General features: G+C 51.0%; 1 protein-coding gene across 1 annotated transcript in view; it reads right to left on the bottom strand.

The window, feature by feature from the left end:
* Positions 1-22074, bottom strand: part of LOC103743062 (olfactory guanylyl cyclase GC-D-like) — a 35989-nt gene that overhangs the window by 2923 nt on the left and 10992 nt on the right. The window contains exons 4-18 of the mRNA XM_008844266.3: positions 21205-21583; positions 19570-19654; positions 18864-18960; positions 18652-18780; positions 17482-17562; positions 14839-15015; positions 14500-14656; positions 14122-14271; positions 10053-10201; positions 8143-8306; positions 6959-7151; positions 3432-3606; positions 2485-2583; positions 1499-1593; positions 62-147 (exon numbers count right to left, since the gene is read on the bottom strand). Coding sequence (XP_008842488.2) covers positions 62-147; positions 1499-1593; positions 2485-2583; positions 3432-3606; positions 6959-7151; positions 8143-8306; positions 10053-10201; positions 14122-14271; positions 14500-14656; positions 14839-15015; positions 17482-17562; positions 18652-18780; positions 18864-18960; positions 19570-19654; positions 21205-21583 — 2216 coding nt within the window. The remainder of the gene's footprint in view (positions 1-61; positions 148-1498; positions 1594-2484; positions 2584-3431; positions 3607-6958; positions 7152-8142; positions 8307-10052; positions 10202-14121; positions 14272-14499; positions 14657-14838; positions 15016-17481; positions 17563-18651; positions 18781-18863; positions 18961-19569; positions 19655-21204; positions 21584-22074) is intronic.

The following is a 22074-nucleotide window of genomic DNA, read 5'->3' as shown; positions in this document are numbered from 1 at the left end:
ATGCTTTAATAATCAGAAAAAGAATGGAGGGGCCCTGTTTTGGGGGATCCCTTTCACTCACCCAGGCTTGACGGACAGAGGTGTGGGGAGGGGCCTGTGGAATCCCATCTTCCCCACCAGCCAGTAGGTCTCCTCCACGCCCTTCCCCTGGAACAAGAGAAAGGCAGTGAGAGACCCAGGCCCTGTGGAACCTTCCCAGTTGAGGAGGCTCAAAGGCTGAGCCTGGGTCCCTGTGGAGAGCAGCCTGGGTCTCGGCTTGGCTCTGCCTCCTAACAGCTGTATGAAATTGACCGACTTACTTCACCTCTTCACCTCTCAGTGCTTCATTTCCTCCGTATCTCCTAAATCTATCATGATAATTAAACAACACAATGCTTACCAGACAAATGAAGACAGGCTGAGATGCTAAGGGTCAAACAGAGGCATACACAATGTGTGATTCTCTCTGGGCTTCCGTTGAAAACTTGACAGCCTCCCCGTGGTTAGTTGGTAAAGAGTAGGAAGACACTGAGGTCCTGTGTCTTAACCCACCCCTCTGAATCCCTCTGACAACCAAGTCCTCTGTATCTCAGGATAGGATACAACAACCCTTGGCCCCCAAGCCAGACACACCTGCTCCAGGCTCACTGAGTACCACAGGTAGACACCTGCCCCTCAAGGGCTGTGTGACCATGTCCTCAACACTGCTGACTCCAGGCTGTATCTCCTAATGCAACATCCTAAGGTGTCATGAGGTAAGTCACAGAGAGTGCCTGGTTCTAGGTCTAATCATAGCCCTGAGGGCCTTTAAACTAGGTCCTTTCTGCCTCTTAGCCAGGCCTGGCCCTAGCAGAGGAATTTGGGGAAGGGAGTGAGGACAAGGAGGGATAGGAGGACTCACTGCCTTCATCAAGCATTAGCATAAAAAAGATGCAGGGGTCCAAGGCTTTCCCAGCCTTGGAGGTGCTCCTGAGCAAGATCAGCCCAGTATCACACTGTAATAGTGGAGAGCCACGCACAGAGCTAATGGAGCACAGAGATGTTATAAGAACCACTGTTTGGAGAAAGAAAGACGGGTGTTCCTGGGCTATGTAGGCTTTGGTGAGAGGTGATATGTGAGCTGGGTTTCTGAGGGATGCAAAGGAGCCCAACCATGCTATAGAGAAGCCAAGATCTTTGGAGATGTCAGATCCAGTTGTGAGCTGTCCTGTGCCTTTCTAATCGAGTTTCCTCAACCACAGTGCAGGGTCAGCATTACTCCTTCCATGAGTGCTGTAAAGGGTTAACATGTCATGTGTGTTTGGCACTGGCAGGTCTTCAGTGGACACAACTTCTCTGCCTTGACTCTTCCCCTTGCAGAGCCAAATGGGACCCAGGAAGAAATGTTGCCCAATTCCAAATGTGGGGAGGAGAGAGGTTCACCTACACCCCTAACTCACACAGCCTAGTCACACTGATAGGCTGAGAATTTCTCCTGCTGCCCAGAAACCAGTCCCCATGGGCCAGGAAAGTCCCTCACCTTCAGCTCAGTCTGACCTCTGACATCAATTTTGTAGCCTTCATCAAGGCTGAGGAGGGCTTGGACAGTGCTTCGGCTGACGTGAATTCTGTAGGCTGAGGAAAAAGGCAGAAATAAATCCCTATCTGGTAGCAGTATGCCGCGTATTTATTTGGTGACATGTTAAGAACAGTGGCTCCAGAGCCAACCAGTCACATGTACAACTATGATGTGCACAGTTCCTTTCTCCTTGTCCCTCTAGACAGTCACTAAAACAGGCTCCAAGAAAAAAACAAATTTCATGGATTAAGTGGTGGGGGAGGTCAGGATGAAGTCAGGCTCCCTAAGAACAGAACGTTTACTTCAGAGTGTTTACTTTAAGTCTTTGAAGGCTGAGTCAGAGAAGATAAGTGGGTTTAATTGTCCTCTTTGGAGCAGTACACCCCTTTAGGGCTAGCATGTATGGCTACACGGTGTGCACTGAGCAACATTGCACCATCTAGACAACTAGAGGCGGAGGCCCCAAGACTTGGCGGTTTTCAGCTGCTCTCTCCAAGCCGTCAGAGTAAGTCCCACCCCAGTAAGGGCCTATAAAATGTTGGGGATATCTACGTGATGGTGTTGGGGCTAACAGCATAATGGGTTGGTGTACAGCTAAGTAAAAACCCAAACCCTAAGGGTTTACCTCATTGTAAAAGGGGGAAACTGAGGCCTACAGGCAGAGCTTGCTTAAGGACACTAGGCAAGCCAGTTGTAGATCTGGGGGAGGACCCAGTTTTCTTGCCTCTTCAGCCCTTGTTTTCTCTAATTCCCTCATGAAAGCATCATAGAAACTCCTTAGAAAGTTAAAGAGCACAAACCATCTCCTGTTTGCTTTGCTGCCTAGTGCACACTGCCACCGGGTGGTCACATGGTGGCTAAGCACTATTTTGACTGTCCAGTCTACTGGGCTTGTTGGGAAAGACTGTCCCTTCCCCCAGGGTAGGACAGAAATCTGAGATACTCACGCAGCCCTGTGGACTCCATCCGGGAGGCAGTGTTGACAGTGTCCCCAAAGAGACAATACCGAGGCATGGTGAGACCCACGACCCCTGCCACACAGGGCCCTGAAATCAAAACGTGTTTGGGGAGCTCCAGCAGGTTTGGACCAGACAGAGGTCCCAGTGTCACCTCCCCACACCACCACGATGCCCTCTGCGTATCCTGAGTAAGATCATGTCATCTGGAGTCAACAGCAACACTGAAGGAGGCAGCACATATACTAGGCTCAGGGATAGGGGCTCCCTGGCCTGGAGGAGACCAGGAAAGAGTAGACAACCCTGGGATGAGGACGCAACTGTGCAGTTCATGAAAGGACACACAAGAAGGCCAGGGGACTTTCTGGAGGAAGTGATTACTGACCCATGTCTTGAAGGATGAATGAAGAGGCAGGGAATGGGCAGACACAAAGGCAGAGGACTTGGAACCACAGCTGAGTGTGGGTTAGGGGTTGAAGGAAGCTGTGGGGGAGGCTGGAGAGGTCAACAAGGGCCTTGAGGCTACAAGGTGAGAAGGAGCACTTGATCCTGTGGGAGGGACCCACAGAGGGGCCAGGGAGGGGCACAGAGACCCTGCCCTGTGGCTTTTCCCAGACCCAGGTCAGCAGATGTTTGTTTAGTTGCTCCCATGACTACAGGAGATTCTGCCTCTTTCATCAGTTTCTCCAAATGGAATCAGATGCCCTTGACCCGAGGCTAAGACCAGAAGACTTTAAACCAAACAAGAAGATGCATGAATCTGAACACTCAGGGCCTTTAGCATAAAACAGCCAAGGGTGACCAGAAACAAAGCTTTCTGACAAAGTTCCAGCATGCCAGAGGTCAGGACACAAACTCTGGGGTGAAGCCACTGCCGATGCCCCCAGAAAGGCTGGGAGGCTGATCTGGTCTGGCTGTGACCCTCAGTCCAGGCCCACCTGAGTGCAGACCCGCCCTGACATGGATGGGCACGTAGGGTGCATGCCTCATCCGGAAGTCTCCAGCATAGCTAAGGATGTCCAGGGCCATGTTGGCGATCTCAGCCGCGTGCCGACTCCCATTGCGCCGAGGTAGCCCAGATACCACCATGTAGGCATCTCCAATAGTCTCTACCTGCAAAGGACAGATTTGTGCTCAGGTTGCCTGTCCCACACCTCACCCCATGAGTCATCAATCAGGAGCCCTGGGTACTATGCTCTGATCGGAGCTGTGAGCTGCTGGTGACCTCTGTGTTGGACAGCTGACAGGCCTTGTCTATCTCTGACAACAGATCCAAGGAGCTATGTGCATGAGGCCACAGTGACCATCCAGGGCTTCAATCTGGGGAGGACACTTGTCAGGAACAGCTGTGGTGTCCTAACCCTGTTGGCTTCTAAGGTTACTGGAAATAAATTTGGTTCTAAGCCGGCCTGTGGCACAGGGCCATAATCTTATCACTCATGAGGCTGAGGTAGGAGGCTTACTGCAAATTTGAGGCCAACCTGGGTTATGTAATGAGGCCTTGTCTCAAAAGAAGTAGGAAGAGGGGCAGGTGAGATGGCTGAGTGGGTAAGGGTGCTTGCCACCAAGCCAGTAACCTGAGTTTTATTCCTGGAACCCACATGGTGGAAAGAGAGAACTGACTGAGCTGTAAGGTGTCCTCTGACCTCCACACACATGCCTCCCCCTGCCACACTAAATACATGTAAAAAAGAAAATTAAAAAAGAGGAGGAGGAGGAAGAGAAAGAAGGTTCTGGAGCCAGACAGATCACTGGGTTCCACCACTGGCCCTGCTATTTGTCCAGGCAGAGAACTTCCCTCATGAGCTCAGCTTCCTCGCCTGTAAGCCTGTGAGTGGAATGGGCTGACAAACCCAGGCATAATGCTGAACACATGGCATCAGGAACAAAGCCTGAGTAGTTCTAAGGGTCACCCATCTCATCTCCCCAACTCTACATTCAATCAGTCAGGCTCTGTGGGATGGACACTACTCTCTAGACACCCCACATAACTTCAGGACCTGAGGTCAGAGTGAGGTACCCCCAATCTGGGTCCCTCTGCCATCAGAGTCATTTGTTTCTCAGGACAGATACCCCATGCCTACATGCCAGCCATGTGCCCTGGTTCTCCCCTTCTGGGCCTCTAACAGCCCAGCCCTCCAGAGCTCAGGGTTGCATGTACTCTGGCCCTCAGAGGTGGAACACCCAGAGGTAACTGCTGGTGAGCAGCCAGTTGCAAGTGAGGCCATAGCTTCCTGCCACGCATGAGCCTCCTTCAGAGGGGAAGACACAGCAGAGGAGGTGAGAGCCAGGACTGCACTCTAGTATGCATGCACATGAAGTCTAACCATGCCACTGACTATGTGACCTAGAGGGGGGTTCTTGCTCTCTCTGAGCTGCATGTACCCAGGGCTAAACCATCCAACTGATGGCTCTCATAGGGCTAAATGAGGCACTCCATGAAACCTTCAGTCCAAGCTTGCCCTCCCTGGATGCTTGCTTACTGGGACTGCTTCTCCCTTCCAGACCTTCCCTGGAGACCTGGGGAGGGAAGGGACTGGCATGTCACCAGTGTGGGCATTATTTTGCTGACTAGGTAAACAACAGTGCTTTCTCTCCTATTTCTGATCTGCAGAAGGATCCTGAGTCGCAAATATTTCAACCCTGGCTTCCGAACAGGAGCTTAGGGCTCAGAGCATGGACAAGGCTCAGGATGGCTTGGTAGCTTAATGGCCCGGGCCTCACACCTCCATACCCCAGGCCCACTGGGTACCCACACCCCTGCCATGTGCCCCATCTTGGGCCCTGAGCCCCACGGGCTCTACTTTCAGTGCTCTGTTCAGAAAAGTGTTCACTCAGCAATGACGGGGGAACCCCCTTCCCATATCAGAAGTGACTGCTTGGCTGCCTCCCAGCTCAGAAAGGATTCAAGAGCAGTAACCAGATTGATCTTGCTAGGGATGGAAGGGAAACAGAGGCAGATGGTGGGAGTGATGAGAATTACATCACACATCCCAGGGACTGGGGCCTGCTGTTCCTCACATCTGGGGGGGTGTGAGGGCCTTGTCTGATTCCATTTCCCTCTGCCGGGAAGATGCAGGTCTCCTGGCCAGAGTTCAGAGCAGAGCTGAGGTGTGATTCAGAGCTGGGAGGGTCCCATGTGTGAGAGAGGATTAACAGAAGAGGGAGAGACAGGCCAGGGGTGACTCAGGGCAGATCAAAGCACAGGGCTCAAGAAGACACCTGGGGCTGGGGGGTGCAGGGGTAGACAGCCAGCCTGCCAGACAGCACTTGGAGCCGTGGGGTCCCCAGGGAGAACAAAATAGAGGCTTGGCTGTTCTGTTTGGTCTTCTGATTCTTCCTTCCCAGACATGCCTTCCAGTGGGTGCTGTTCCACTCTCTGGAGGGTTGTGGGTGGCAGAGGCTCCAGGGTCAGATACAGGGATTAAGACAAAGAAGGGCCTGAGTGGGGTGATGCGGGGGACTCCTTCCCCGCCTGATTCAGCACATCTGGAATTTCCCTGGTATGTCAGTTCCTGGATCAACATAAGAAGCAGGGTTGAGGTAGGGTTCCTACAGCATGGGAGCCACAGAGGCCATTCGCTTTCCCAATCTCAGTGGACACACACAGGATGGGGGTCGTAGATCTAAGAAAACAGGACCAGAGAGGGGAAGGTGTTTGGCTAAAGACACCCAAAGCTGGTAGCCAGGCCAGAACCAAAGCCACAATCCAGAGGTACACAAGAACTGGATGCAGAGGGTCTTGATGACTCTGTCAAGCCCCCTGCTGCCTGTCCCCACCTTCACCCCTACTGTGGGCCTGTGTCGTGTCTTGCCACAGTGACCATCCTGAATTCTTTACCCACAACCCTTTCAAGCCTTGGGCACTTGCTCCAGTGTCCCCCACTGCCTGCTAGAGTGGCCTCACCTGGGCTGACCAGTGCTGGGAAGAGAGCCTCTCTTCCAGGAAGCCCCTAGCTCTCTATGTATCTGCCTCTCACCCCCTCAACCTCCTCCCATTGTCACTATCACAGGTGCTGTTGTCATCTTCCACCTGCAGGACTGAGCACTCCCAGGGGGGAAAACAGCTTGTCTCTGCACCCATGTTCCAAGCACAGAGGGGGCTGCCCATGAAGATGTTGAAAGATGGAAAGACAGACTATGGACAAGTGAACAAATAAACACAAAAGATACATTTTCTACTTCTCTCTGGACCCACATCCCCTGCAGTGTGGCTCCAACTGCTCCCAATGTTCTTCCCTCACCTCTTCAAGCTGGGCAGATTGTCTTCCTTGACCAACAGAGTTTGTCAAGAAAAGCAGTGTGCCCAATCCCAGGCTAGAGCTCAAGAGACCAACATGCCTCTGCTCCCTCTGAGAATGCAGCCATGCCATGTGAACAGTCTCAGAGAGTCTGTGGGCCAGAGCTGAATTTCCCCAGTCAAGACTCCAACTAAGATCAGAGAGCTGCCTCCTCTCATCCTCACCTTATACACATCATGGCGGTCCAGAACAGCATCAAACAGTGTGTAGAGGTCATTGAGGAAGCCCACCACCTCCATGGGCTCACTGAGGGCTGAGATGGTGGTAAAGCCCACAATGTCACTGAAGTAGATGGTGACCTGGTCAAAGTACTCTGGCTCCACAGTGGCCCCCATCTTCAGAGTGTCCGCCACAGACCTGAATGGATGGGAGGGGGCCAAAGACACAGATGAGGACCCTCAATTTTACAGCTTGGGGTAGAGGGTGGTAGAGAGAAAGTTCTGGGTAGAGCAGGCGGGGAATCTGGGACAGGTGAGCTGCTCTGTCGTCTGCCCTGGACAGACATCTGTCCTGACTTCTCTAAAGTGAGCTGGGAACACTGTACCTCCTCTTTGTTCCCATGATATGGGACAGCAAGAGCTCAAAACTGGTATGCCCAGCACAGTGCCTGGCACATGGTGAAGGACTAGAACAATACATAAGATAAACAAGAAGAAATAGGGCTCCTGGGGCTGGAGAGATGGCTCAGCAGTTAAGAACACTGGTGGATCTTGCAGAAGACCTGGGTTCAAATCCCAGCACCCACATGGCAGCTAACAACTGTCCGTAACTCCAGTCCCAGGGCATCTGACAGCCTCTTCTGACCTCCGCGGGCGTTGCATGACATGGGTGCACTTATCTACATGCAGGCAGTACATGCATACACATAAAATAAAAATAATAAAATTTTTTTAAAAAGAAAGAAATAGGGCTCCAGGGATGGTTCAGGCAGTAAAGTTTCTGTATAAGCATGAGGACCTGAGTTTGATTCCCAGAATCCATATAAAGTTCAGTGTGGTGTCACAGACTTGTGATTCCAGTGCCAGGGAGGCAGAGACAAGAGGATCCTTGGGGTTTGCTGGCCAGCCAGCCTAGCCAAATCAGCGAGTTACAGGCTAAGGAAAGACCCTGTCTTTAAAAAAAGAACCTACAAAAAATCCGGTACCCTGAAGAATGACACCCAAGGTTGATCTCTGGCCTCTCCATGCACATATACACACATGTATGTGCATCCACCACATATGCATGGGCTCACACACACAGTAGGAATGAACAAGTCATAGAGCCCAGGTTCTCTGAGCCCCTCTCTCATTCTAGAGTCCCAAGAGCAGAGAGGCAAGAGGTGCGCTCACATCCCCAGGCCACTCACGGAGGGAGCATCTGTGAGAGCAGTTTTTCTGTCTTCCGCCTCTCCAATTCCAGCTCCTCAGTCCGTTCCTGGACCAGGTCCTCCAGACTTTGGGAATACTTCTCCAGCATCCGCAGCATGGAGTCAGCCACGCTGGTCTTCTTGCCTTGGTTGATGCTTTTGAACTGAAGATGGAAATAGTTATCAGTTCACCCACGAAGGTTAGTGCATCCTTTCTGCAATCTGGAAGTGAGCCAGGCAGAGTCCCTGCCTGGGGAGCTGGATTGAAGTGGGAGGCAGATAAGTGAATAAACAGGAGACCATGGCCCTGAGGTGGAAAAAGCACAGAGGGATGTGGGACAAACTTCATGGGGTGGGTAGGCAGGAATCACATGGGGCCTCACAGCAACCTTATAGGTGGAGCATTCTGTGTTGTTTTCAACATGAATGGTTGGATGGATGGATGGATAAATAGAATATATACATTTCATCACTATTTCTACATCTCTAAATATATAGGGGGTATTTGGACCATAGGAGACTAAAAATTATTTTAAAAGTTAATCCAGGAGTGAGGTTTACATGTAGAAAATGGCCATTATGTTCATATAAACATCAGGACCAAAAGGAAAATGTGGATTACACAATCCAACAAGGCCCATTTAAATCGATTATTCTCAAGAACAAACATTGCTGGTGCCCAGCAAAGAGAAATGCCTCTTTCAGATCTTCATGGGAGGATACTCTGTGAACATAAACGGCACCTCTTTCTAGCCAACATACAAAAGGCTAAGAGAACAGAGTATATATGCTACCCAAGACCTAGGGAAATGGTGGCTTAGCTGACTTAGGCCTTCTGACCTTGGGCCTTCTTGGTGTGAGGCAGTTCTACGTTTGTTGTGCCCATACAGCCTTCTTTGCCATGAGCCTCAGGCAGGTGTCTTTCTCTGGACCCCCTCATTCAGATCCAGTACCTCCTCCCCTGGCTTGCTAGCCATGATCATCACTAATCCCCGGGAAGATCTCATCCTTGTGTTTTAGGAACTGGCTGCCTATTGTAACCTGTCTACCCATTCCTCATCGTGACCCTTTGGGTTCATTCATGCTGAATCCCAAATCCCCTTCTGTGAAGTGGGCACCACCCCGATGTTGTAGTGGGAGGAGCTGTGCCAATGTTCCCAGGAGCCCTGTGGGCTGCCCTTATCTGCCATGCTGCCTCCCTCTGTCCCTCCTCACCTGCCCTTCTGGCTTGCTGAACCTCACCTTGGTAACTTGCTGCTGTGGCTGGGGAGTGTGGGACCAGAAACAAAGGCAGAGATGTCCCTTGGGGTTTGATGGGCTGGCCCTGGGGATGAGCTGGCCTGCTCAGTTAGGCCCACACAGCCCTGAGAACTTGTGCAGGCTTGTCCCAGCCCTCCAGTTGCAGTCTCAAGGTGGGCTGTTGGGGGGAGGAGGATACCCCAGGGCCTCTCTAGTCTTTCCCCTCACTGACTTGGGAAGCAGTGTCATCTCCACAGCCACTAAAGGCTTCTCTGCTCAGATGCCAGGAGGCCCGGTTCTGAGTTGGGCTCCCCAGGCAGCTCTGCAGTCAGACAGGCTAGGGCTGGCTCAGGCTCCACAGTTAACCAGCTCAGATCCCTTGGACACATCCCTTCACCTGTCTCTCTACCTCGTTTCTGTCTGGCAGAGCCAAGACCATGGCATTGTACTTCAGAGGGCCACCCTGAGGATGGAGTGACCAAAAAGGTGGGTCACACAGGATGGCACTCACAAAGGTGGCTCTGAGAGCATTTTCAGAGGCTGGCGGTGCTACTGCCCTGTGTCCTTTCACTTCCTGTCATCTCCAGGCCCCAGAGACTGCATAGGGTTTGCAGGGGACCAAATGAGGATGGGATTGCTTGTAAGTACCTGCTCTCTTGGGAAGCACCAACCTGTGTGTAGATCTGGTCCAGGCTTGGCCTATCATCGGGAGCCTCCTCCCAGCACTGCTGCATCAGCTGGATACACAGGAGTGGCCCGTGATCCGGGGACACTAGTGGTCGGCACAAAGGAGGGGGAGATACCACCTTCTGGATGATCTCTGTAGAAAACCCCATGGGTACTCTGGATCAAGGTGCCCCAAGTTCTCATGTAAGAGTTCTCCAGGGGAGGGAATGAAGAGGGGGATCAGGCCCTAGGGGACACTCCAAGGCCCTCTATTCCATGTCTCCTGCATGGCTGGTCAGTGCACAGTTTGGTTACTCTCCTGAGTCTGCCTCAGGCTGTGGTCAGGGATTTGAGCTAGGAAATCTGGGTTTCAATTCTGGGTCTGCCAACACCTCTCTATGAGATGGTGGAGAAGACCATGACCCTTCTCAGCCTCTCCATTTGTGAAATGCAATCGGTATGCATCTTCTCTCCAAGGGCCCAGAGGGAGGAGATATGGATGGCAGGCTCTGCCAAAGGCCAGCAACACACACTGGTATGATTGAAATCCTGACAGTCCCTAGCAGTCCCACCACCCTGAGACTGCATCCACTCCTCACAAAAAGGAAGAAAATAGGCCCCTCATCATCACATCTCCAAGATACATCCGCCATGGGTAGGTGGAGGAATGACACCCAAGGTTGATCTCTGGCCTCTCCATGCATGTATATACACATGTATGTGCCCACCCCATGGAGTGAGGACCATCCTATTACATCAAGGCCACAGCAACCAACATTCTAACTCTCTGACTCTGCCGCTCTATGCCTCAGTTTCCCCAACTCTAACAACTGCTTCTGGGAGCTGGGGAAGCCAGCAAGTATCAAGACTGGGAGGAAGAAGGGCTGGGTTCTGAGCTCGGGCTTTGAGGCCTGATTAGCATGGGATTTTTGTCATTTATGTACATTCTACACAGGTCAGTCACCTCTTTGAGCCGCAGTTTCCTTACTTATATAATGGGGCACATTACACCACATAGCAGTAGAGTTGCTATGGGACACAGAGGGCTTGGGCCCCCTCTCATGGAGCCCAAAAGGAGAAGTCTCTTAAAGCCTCTTCTCAGTCTCTTAGTTACCTTGTTGGGGATCATGAGGAATCACTGTCCTTTTCTGTTTAATTTGTTTTGTTTTGTTTTGTTTGAGACAGGGTCTCATATAGCCCAGGCTAGCCTCAAACTCACTATGTAGCTGAAGATGACCTTAAACTTCTGATCCTTCTGTCTCCTGAGAGTTGGGACCTCAGGCATGCACCACCATGCCTGGTTTATACTGTGCTAGAGTTTATACTATACAGCGCTTTGTGCATACTAAGTAAGCATTTGACCTACTGAGCTATATCCCCGCCCCTGATTGTGTGTTTTTGAAATAGTGTCTCCTTATGTAGCTCAGGCTAGTCTAGAACTTACTATATAGCTCAGGCTGTACTCAAACTCACTCTCCTCCTACCACATTGGCTGTTACTGCCCTACACTGCAGATAGGAAAATGGAGGTTCCTAAGGATGAAGGCAAGCACCCATATAGGCCAGTAAAAAAAGTCATGAAAACTAGGCCTGATTTCCACTCAGCCTGCCTAGAGGGCCCTAGCCTCACATGTCAGATCCCATGGAGCTCAAACCACAGGGTCTGGGAAGCTGTGTGTGCTTATAAAGAAGTGCATGCAGATGGAAGTGATAATATATTGCACACACATATGCAGCTGTGTTTCGAAAGTATTCAGATGGCATGGTGATGAATGAAATGCAAATCCATTTCAAAGTGTTGCTGACTTCAGAGGAGCATCTGTCATCAAGTGTTTCTTCAGTCAAGGGATAGCAAAAGTTGAATAGCAGAGTGTGAGGCTCCAGCATTCTCCGTGTATTGGGGGTATGTGTGTGCACACATTCCTGACTATGTGTAAGGGGCTGTGCATGCACATGTGGGCATGTGTGTAGAGGCCAGAGGTCAGTGTTCAATGTCTTCTCCTTAATTGCTCTCTACCTTATTATTTGAGACAAGATTTCTCACTGAACCTAGAGCTCATCAATTCAATTAGACTGGTTACCTTGCAACCCTAAGGGATCCTCCTGTCTCTGCCTCTCCAGTGCTGTGATTCCAGGCATGTGCCACTACACCCAGCTCTTTATGTGGGTGCTGGGGATTGAACTCAAGCCCTCATGATTATATGGCAAGAACTTTACAGAGCCATCCTCCTAGCCCCATGTTCCAGCATTTTTGACATTGACAATTATAAGCCTTCTGGAAACAATGGTCCAGGGCCAGGCTCATCTCAAGGGTCCCTTGACAGGCCAGGCTGACTGTCCATACCCCATGCATCTCTGTTCTCAGTAGTACTGGTGGCTGTGTAAGAGGCTATTCACCTGGCCCAGGGGCCTGATAGGCCCTGGGTTGATGTATCAGGGGTGGTTCCAGATATTTGGGGCTAAGCCTGGATGAGGGGCCTTTCACTCAAATCCCAGTTCCTTCTCTGCAGAGAAGTTGCTGCTCCTCAGATTCTTACTTAACTCTCTCTGGGAAAGACTGATTATCTAACCCCCAGGGGCATCCAGTGGAACACTGCAGAGCGTGCCTTGAAACCCACAAAAAGCCCTATGCAAATAGGCCTTCAAATATGTTAGATGTGAGAGAGAACTTGGGACCCCTATTAGCCCACCCCTAAAACCACTCAGGCAGATTTTACTGAGAAACCACTGTGTGTCAGGCTCTTGCTCTAGAGTACAAAGCTGTGCACACAGTGACTTTGCCAGGTGGGCATCATGGTCCCCATGCTAGAGATGAGGAAGCTGAGACTTTGAGCTAAAAAATATTTACTCAAAGTTTTGAAGCAAACTGGTTTGGAGCTGGCTTAGGGCTAAGTCCCCAAAGCTAAACTCTGAACCCTGAACTCCTGGAGGCTGGAGAAAACACACCCCAGGAAGCAGCAGGCCTAGACTGAACCCCATCTGAGGGTGGCCTGGTCCCTGCCATGATATGATCAACCTGGACATATGGCCTACAGAGCCCATCTGGGTGATCTTTCCCATAGCAGGCAGATGTGGGGAGTGGAGACCAAATGGCCTACTAAGTCTGCTCTCCTCTCCTCTCTCGTTCCCTAAGCCTGGAGCCTGGGATGAGAAGTGTCCACTGAGCAGAACTTTGGTGGTGGAAGGGAGCAGTCCCTGTGAATTAAAAATGATCATCTGTCAAGAGTGAGCTCGGCTCTGCCCTGTGGGCTGAGGGGCCCAGATCTTTGGGGGGCAGGTCCCTGGGACCGGGCAGACACATTGGAGGAAAAACTGCAAGAGCAGCCTGGGGTCCAGAGAGCCCAGAAGGGAGGGGACTGGGACCAGACCAGAGAAAACATTTACAGACCTGGTGGTGATAGGGAAAGTGTGTTTAACATGTATATCTGGAAAAACGGAGACAGGTTCCTGAAGGAGCACCACCAGGCAGGTAACCAAGCCCTAAACACTGAGTGTCCTGGCCACGTCAGCCGTGGGGCTTGGTGTCTCACACATTTTTTTTTTCATCTTTTTGAGACAGGGTCTCCTTGTAGACCCAGCTGTCCTGGAACTCACTATGTAGACCAGGCTGGCCTTGAACTCACAGAGATCCGCCTGCCTCTGCCTCCCGAGTGCTCGGATTAAAGGTGTGCGCCACCACGCCCGGCGCAATTCCATTTTAAAGATAAAAAAACTGAGGCTCAGAGAGGTTATGTGATATGTGAGAGTAAATGGAACAGGACAGGTCTGTATAGACACAAAGTCTGTGCCAGGCTGAGAGGGGAGATATGGTTTGGGAAGCAGCATCTGCAGGTGCGTGTGGCACTGGAAGAGGAAGGAAGGGAGTGTAGTGCACTTGGAAGCCAACATGGTCAGAGACCATGGTCATCTGCCACTTTGACAAAGTTGTTGCAGGCTGCCAGGCTGAAGGTAAGGGAACCCAGTTCTCACAGTCAGGATTTAGATATGTGCCCAGATATCCTGAAGGTCACAGAGCTTCCCAGTTATGCAAGATGGCAGCCAGGGGCAGGCCAAGGAGGGGCGGAGGAAACCGTACCTTCTGCTGAGAGCCCTGAGGAGCAGTAGGGTGGGCCTCGGGTCAGTACCTCCTGCAGGATGATGCCCAGGCTGAAGACATCACCTTTGAAGGTGCCCCGTCCAGGCCCCCGGGATTCCCGGAGCAGCTCAGGAGCTGTCCACAAAAGCTCTACGATCACAAGAAAGGGTTACACTGCCTTCACTCTCTGCACCCAAGAGGACCTCAGTTCATCTATTTTCCTGGATTCCCAGGTCAAGGGCCTCAGATTCTTCCAGAACAGAAAAGCCACTAATTCCAGGTCATGGAATAGAAACTGTCCTCCTCCCCTGCTTCACAAACACTGGCTTTAAGTAGGTATCTCAGATCCTACTGGCAGTGCCCTGCCCCAGAACTGACCTTCTGGGGCTGACTGGGGTCTTGGAGACTTCTGAGACTCCAGGAGTTCTGCATAACCATGGTCAGTGACCTTGAGCACAAAGCGTCCATCTACCACACAGTTCCGGGACTTGAGGCGGCCATGGGGGAAATGTCGATGATGCAGATACCGCATGCCCTGGGGAGGACACATGGGCTCTGAGATAAGTGGGAAGAACCATGAAATGCCCACAGGACCCAGAAGCCTTCGGGCTTCACCTTCCTTTTACCATGTTGTCACATTTCTCAGGTGTGGGGAATTTGAGAACCTCCCACCTCCCTGCCTTCCCCATCACCCTCAGCTCCAGGGGAGGCTCTCACACGAATCAGATCCAGCAGTAGGGAGGCCTTGAAGGTCCAGTCTAGCGGCAGGGCCTCGTTCCACAGCAGATCCTCCAAGCTGCCTCGGGCACAGTGCTCCAGTACCAGAGCACTGACCCCAGGGGCTACAAAAAGGCCCAGGCAGGCAGCAACATTCTCATGCCGTATCTCACACATCTGCAGAGGCAACAGACACCTGAGAGCCCCTGGGATCCATTCCAAGGCTGGATCAGGTACAATCCATATTAAGATCCTTAGGACTTAACACCTAACATAGGGATAAACACAAAGAAATATCATAATATCATGCTAGATGCATGAATGGATAGATAGATGGGTGAGTAGATAGATGGGTGGGCAGGTGGATAGATGGATGGATGGACAGATGGGATGAGCTGTTAGATGGACAGAAAGATGGTGGGTGAATGGACGGACAGATGAACAGACAGGTATAATGGATGGATGGATAGAGAGATAGATAGGGATTAGAGGAATGGGTGGATAGATGGATTGGTAGTGAGGTGGGTAGATGAGTGATAGGTGGTGAGTAGATGGATATAGATGGATGGATGGACAAACAGACAAGGGAATAAGTCAGTAGATAGGAATCAAAGGATGGGTATATGAGTGATGGATAGGGGGTAGGTGGATGGATGATTGTTGGATGGATTGATGGGTAGATGAACAGGTGGACATTCAGCAGATGAGTGGGTACGGTTGGACAGACACATTAATGCTGAGTGGATGGATGGGTAAAAGAGTGAATGAATGAGTGACCATGGGTAGATGAGTGAACAAGCTGTAGGTACCGCCAAAGAATCAGACCTAGGCCTGTTTCTCAACCTACCTGACACCATTGACCTGAAAACTGTACACAGGCTCTCCCCAGCAGCCTATGAGATTGTGGAACGGGGAAGGAAAACAGGAGGGATCCTGCCAGCATTAGAAGAAAGCAGCCTCCTCAATGGCTGCCCAGCAAGCCAGAAAGGTAGACCCAACCAGGGACATCAGTATTTACCAAGAAGGACAAATCAAACCCTTGTCTGGCAAGGCCTTCCTCACAAAGATAGCTCAGGATTCAACTAAATGGGAAGGGGATGCCAGCAAGCTGTCCCCCTCTCCAAGACTCATAAGAACATTAGCATGTATAAAGAGCTAAGAAGGGTCTCAAAGCCTTTGCAACTCCTGCCATCAAGAGGTGAATCCTGTCCCTCTCCTTGAGTGTGTTTTCTGTGACTAGTGTGAGCCACTGAACACAGAAGTGGTTTTGTATGTTTCTGCGATTAGGCCTTAGGAAATGGCAACTTCCATTTCCTGTCTCCTTCAATACTGTAAGTATAGAATCCTGCCCTGAGTCACTCTGGAGAGACCAGGTTGAGAGCTCCGAAAGACAGGAAAGGGGAGGTCGGGTCCAGCTGAGCTCAGTCTTCAACTGCCCTGCCTTCAAATGGAGCCACTTAAAGCCCCTGGGACTGAGAATCAGCAAGGTTTTCTGAAATGTCCAGATAGGCTTTGCATATCTCCATCACAAATGCTCACTTTTGCTACCATAGCAGGAAAACAGCCGAACACAAAGGAAAGAGCATGGCTATATCCCAATAAAGCTTTATTTATAAAAGCAAGCAGTGGCCAGATTTGGCCTACGGGCCATGGATTGCTAATTTCTGATAGCCCTTTAGCAGCTGAGCACCACAGAGTGGTCCCCACCCATGTCAAAGAGGAAGAGAATCACCCAGCTGAGCCATGCCCACATTTCTTACAAGATTGTAATATAAAATGATCACTGTTTTAAGCCACTGCATTTCAGGGTACACTGTTACTCAGTGTCAGATAACCAGAATGGCATAGTAAAAGTTCTGAGAAGTTCTATGGCTAACCCAAGCAAGTCTCAAACTTGGGTGACCCCCAAGTCACCTATAGGACCTTTCCACCTTAGAAAATTACTCACGTGGGTTATAAGATATCTCTTGGAAAATACCTAACTACTTCTAGTCACTTAATCTCTCTGAACTTCATTTTAGATAGTAATGATGTTGGAAATAATAAAAAATAACAAAAGGCACAAATGGATGAAATACCCCATTTCTCAAACACATGCCACTGTCCAGGGACAGTTCTAAGCTGTTCTATACATTCCCTGTTCTGTTCAAAGTTCTTCTGGGCTGGGGAGTATTGGCTCCATCTTATAGGGAAGCCATGTGTTCCACGGAGGCAGGACACCATCCAGGGTCTGCCTAGGCTCTTCCTAGTGCTCAGTGATGGAGACGAAGCTCCCTCAAAAAAGAATCTCTCTTCTCCAAAGCTGAGAACTCTGTCTGGTGTATAAGTAAACATCAGATAGATATAGGGATGAGTGGATAGAGGGAGTAACAGGCTAAGGACCCCGGGGAGTATTCAGATTCCATTGCAGTGGAGGAAGGCTCATGTGGGGGTGATGCAGCTTGAGAAATGCTGGGGTGTGATGGTGACCGCGATGGTCTCTGATTGATGAAATGTGGACACCAGGTGATCATGAGGACAGCAATGACTGTCATTCTCTGACATCAGAAGCATCCCCAGTGAGTAGAGATGGATGGGGACCAGTGAGGGTGTCCTAAGCTCATGCCTCCCCAGCCCTTTGTAGCCCTCACTCTGCAATCCTACCTTTCTCAAGAGGCTGAGGTTGCTTGGCCGAAGCTCGGGGGCTGTGCCTGCTTCAAACTTCTTCAGCCATACCCAGTCTCCCTGCCGACCAAGAACAAGGGTTTGCCTGCTATAGTTTCCTAGCCCAGTGACCTGAGGACAATCCCACCACCTCTGGGCTTTGGTGTCTTCTCTATGTCTGTGCCCCTTCTATGTTCTGAGCTGGGTCCAGCCTGGTCAGTGGAAACAACAGGTAAAGTTCTACTGAGACCTAGGCAGGGCCAGACCCAGGTTTCCACCGACTGACCTGAGACCCAGTCCTTACTCTACCACCCTAGAGCCTCAGCTTCCAAATGTGCAAAGCAAGGGAGACAATCTCTAGAAGGCTAATGAGATGTATCTAGGAAACACGGCCCCTGCCTGAAGGTCAGCTTTACTTTCCAGGCCTCAGGCACCCCATGACATCCCAGGCTGTGGAGTGGGGGGGCTCTGTGACTCAGGGGCTCCAGATAGGAGTGAGAGGTGGGGCAGCAGAGGAGGAAGCCAGCACTCACTGTGGCCCCAGCCCTCTGCCCTGTCCCTGGTGACCTGTAGCCCACTGGCTGTTGTTCTCTGTGAGTCATTGAAGCCTCCTTTTGGTAGAAAAAGGAAAAAAGTGGGTTGCCAGGGGGAAAGGTAGGAAATAAGCAACAAAAGCCTCTTGTTGCTTTCTATGGAAACAATTAGCCCAGCCTAGAAACCGTGGTAGCCACAGGCTGTAAGAATCAGATATTAGTGAATAGCTTGAGACTAACAACACATGAAAAATGACTTTCTTAACATCTTCAGCTTTGTCTAACCTGACTCTGCAGCCTCCTTGTCAACCAGAGGCCTGGCCTCTATCTGGAGGTATCTTTGGTTGGGTGCTGCCCCTACCCCGAGGTCTCACTGTGCTTGAGCAGGCAAGTGGGTGACCTGGGCTGAGGCCAAGGCCAAGTGGCAGGGACTGGTTGACTCCCAAGATCAGCTCATGAACCATAATGGTGGGAATTGGGAGTCCCCTTTTCTGCCTCCAGGTTGCCACCATGCTATGGCACCCAGGAAAGCCCCAACAATAGGGACCCACAGAGGCCAAAGGCTGTGTCCTTGATTGAATTCTTCAAAACCAGACACAGCCTTCTAGGTTTGGTCTGAGGTGTTAGTAGCCTTCACCTGGTACAGGGCCACGTTGGTATGCTCCGGGGGGACTGGCAGGCTCCTTGCTGACCCCTGAGCCACGGACCTTGGGCTCCCACCATCCACTGCACTTCTCGACTCACTTCTACTGTCCACATGAAGCCTCTAGGGCAAATGTAGGGGTGGTCAAGAGCCAAGACAAGGCCTGTGCCCCTCCCTGCCCACCCAGCCCAAGTCTGCCCACCCACTCGTCGACTGGGGGTTCGGTGGAGGAAGGTGAGCTCCTGCTCTGTCAGCAGGATCCTTTGGGGGCCCGGCACCAGCCTCAGCTGCTGGAAGCTTACCCTGGAGGTGAGAGAAAGTGCAGCCTTAGTTCAGCTACGGACTCTGCCTCTGACCCAGAGCACCTCCTCACCCCCCTCCATGAGTCTCTTTCTCTCTGTCTCCCTCAGGGCCAGCTGAACTGGAAGAACAGCAAGTACTGTCTTCAAAGAGCCCCTTGGCCTTAGACTTGGGTCTGCAACTTCCCAGGGCCTGATGTGCCTACTGTTCCCCAGCCTCAATGTTCCACACGTTCCTGGAGGTCCCATGGGGGTAGAGATGAGAACAGAAGTCTGCTGCCCCCTTGCAGATGTGGCTAAGGTTCTGGATAATCTCCATTCAAGCACACAGAGGGGGGAATTGATTTTGAAGTTGAGGGGCCTTCAGGATGGGCCTGCCAGCCCCTCATAGTACAGATGGAAGCCTGAAGTTCAGGGCTAGAGTCTTGTCCAATATCACAGGCTTCTTCCTCAGGTTTCAAACAGGCCTCTCAGGAGGAGCCAGGGCTCCTGGTTCATCCTGAGTGCAGCTTGGAGATGGAGAGGAGGGCAGTAGGAAAGCCCTTGCAGGTTGCTGAGGGAGATCCTGTGGGGCAGGGACACAGATAGCCTGAGCCAGGCTCAGCAATCTCACCTAATGAAGTAAGCAAGGACTCCACAAGCCAGTGCCAGGACACAGGCCAGTACCACAGGCAGGAGGCTTCCCAGGGGCAGTACACCTGTGGGGAAGCAGAGACAGACAGGGGTCATAATCGCAGGGACTGTCCACTTCACTGCCCTCCTGCCCTCCCAACCCTCTGTCCTGTGTGGTCTTTAGCTGTCCCTGTCCGTCACAGACCGAAGCCACTGGAGAGCCCAGCCTGGGTCTGTCCTCAAGAGTATCAGCTGGGAGAGCAGGGTCTTTGTCCTGTTCTCTCCTACTCCCAGGATTGAGCAGGGTGGGGCAGGGGGGGCTGTGATCACTTTTTGTACAAGAAAAGAGGGGCAAGTGAGGGCTTTGATCCCTTCCCTGGAGGTTTCTTGGTGCTCACATTCAGTCTGGGAGGCAGATGAGCCCAGCCCTGCCTGGCTGTGTACTCTCACTAAGAGCATGATACTCTGGATCCTGGGGCTATCTGGACCCATGATACTCTGGACCCAGGGAAGAGCTTATCTGTAAGGACAAAAGAGGCCAAGGATATGGCTCAGTGGTAGAACACTTGCCTATGATGAGCAAGGCCCTGGGTTCAGCCCCTGATAACACACACACACACACACACACACACACACACACACACACACTACAAAGCAGTAGAGAGGCAAGGTTGGGGCGAGAAGGTCAGGAGGAGAATCATTCCATTTCAAGGGAGGCCTGCCAGGCAGTGTGTATTCAAGAAAATTCAGGAGTCTCCATGCCTGTGAACTGGGACTGGAAGAGCAAGGTTAGCTGAGTGCAGGACAAGAGGGAGCACAAGAATTTTGAGGCATGATAGGGACAAACTACACAAGCCTGTGACTACTATAATGGTGATCAGGTGTGTGCTAGAGAATGTGTTTATGCACATGTGCATGTGTGTGTGCATGCATGCATCCGTGTGTGTGTGTGTGTGTGCATCCACTTCTCTGTGTGCCTAGTCACATCGAAGTCAGTGCAGTGTCATCAAGGATGACACTTAGAGTGGATGAGTGACAGGAATCACACCTGTGTGGGCCTCTTGTCCCATACTTCCCAGTGGTCATGAGGAAAAATAATCCTGTACTTGGAGTCAGTAGATGGGTCCAGAATGAACTCGGCTTCCCTGTGTGACCCATAGCAAGTCACCAAGACTTTCTGAGCTTCAATTCTCCTATTGTGTCTGTGGAGGGCAATGGCCTAGTCAGAAGGTTGTGGGGCATTTTATAGATCTGCAAGCATGGAGAGTCTCTAGCCCTGTTTGTCCAAGGGAGGCCCTGCTGGTCTCCCCTAGTTCTTTTCAGCTACTGGTCAGGCCTTTCCATGAAGGGTCATGGCCCTTCTTTACACTTGCTCCTGCCATTCATGTAAGACTGTCCATGTGGAGAACTTTAGCAGAGGAGGAGTGAGTGGATAGATGGATAGATGGGTAGATTAATGAATAGATGCATAGATGATTAGATGAGTGTATAGGTAGGTAGGTGGTAGATGGATAGAAAGATGTAAATGAATGGATGAATGGATGGTTAGATGGAAGGATGGGTGGACAGATGGACAGAAGGAAGGATAGATGTGTGGATGGATGGAAGAGTGAGTGGTGGGCAGATGATGAATTACCTCTCATGCATAGTATGTTGGGGTCAAACCAGCAGCTGGAGTCATGGTCCGGAGGATCCCCTCCTGGAAAATGTATAGCCTTTTCCAGGGACTGCACCTGCCATGTTTCTGTGTCTAGAATATGGGTGGGCATCAGTTGGTTTCCTTCACCATCTGTATCCAGGATGACATACTGGGCTAGCCTTCTGCCCTTTTCATCCATCCGGATCCTCTGGCTAAAGCCAGCAACATCAAGAGTCCCTATGTGGTCCCCTAAGTGAGCCCCTGAGAGCCCTGCTTGATGCCTCTCAGAGCGGTTCAGGGCATGGGCCACCAGGATGACAGCATCATAGATGGTTCCAAAGAGTGGGGACACCTGTGGAAGAGAAAGTCCCTCATCCTATCGCCCAGTGGTCACATCCCCCACCATTAATGCATTTCAGATTCACAGTGGTGACTTCAAAAAACCTCCCCGCCCCAACATTTTTCCTTCTGGTTTTCACAACTTGCTAGAGAGACACAAATCAAGAGGCAGGATTCCACAAGAGAAAGAGCATCTGGAGTCGAAATGGGAATTAGAGAACTGAGAATGTTATAGCTGGATGAATAGACACAAAAGAAGCCCAAGAGAACTACTAAAAGTTCCAATGAAGGAAATGGAGAGATGGCTCAGCAGTTAAGAGCCATCAAACCAGGTTTGATTCCCAGCACCCACAGTGTGGCTAACAACTGTCCTAACTCCAGTTCCAGGGGATCAAATGCCCTCTTCTGTCCTCCATGGGCATTGCATGACACAGGTGCACCTACCTACATCCAGGCAATATACTCATACACATAAAATAAAAATAATAAATAAATTTTTTTTTCAAAGTTCCAATGAAGCAGGAGGAA

The sequence above is a fragment of the Nannospalax galili genome, unplaced genomic scaffold, assembly GCF_000622305.1.
Source record: "Nannospalax galili isolate Female #2095 unplaced genomic scaffold, S.galili_v1.0 scaffold278, whole genome shotgun sequence".
Classification (NCBI taxonomy): domain Eukaryota; kingdom Metazoa; phylum Chordata; class Mammalia; order Rodentia; family Spalacidae; genus Nannospalax; species Nannospalax galili.
This window is presented reverse-complemented; position numbering and strand designations above follow the sequence as displayed.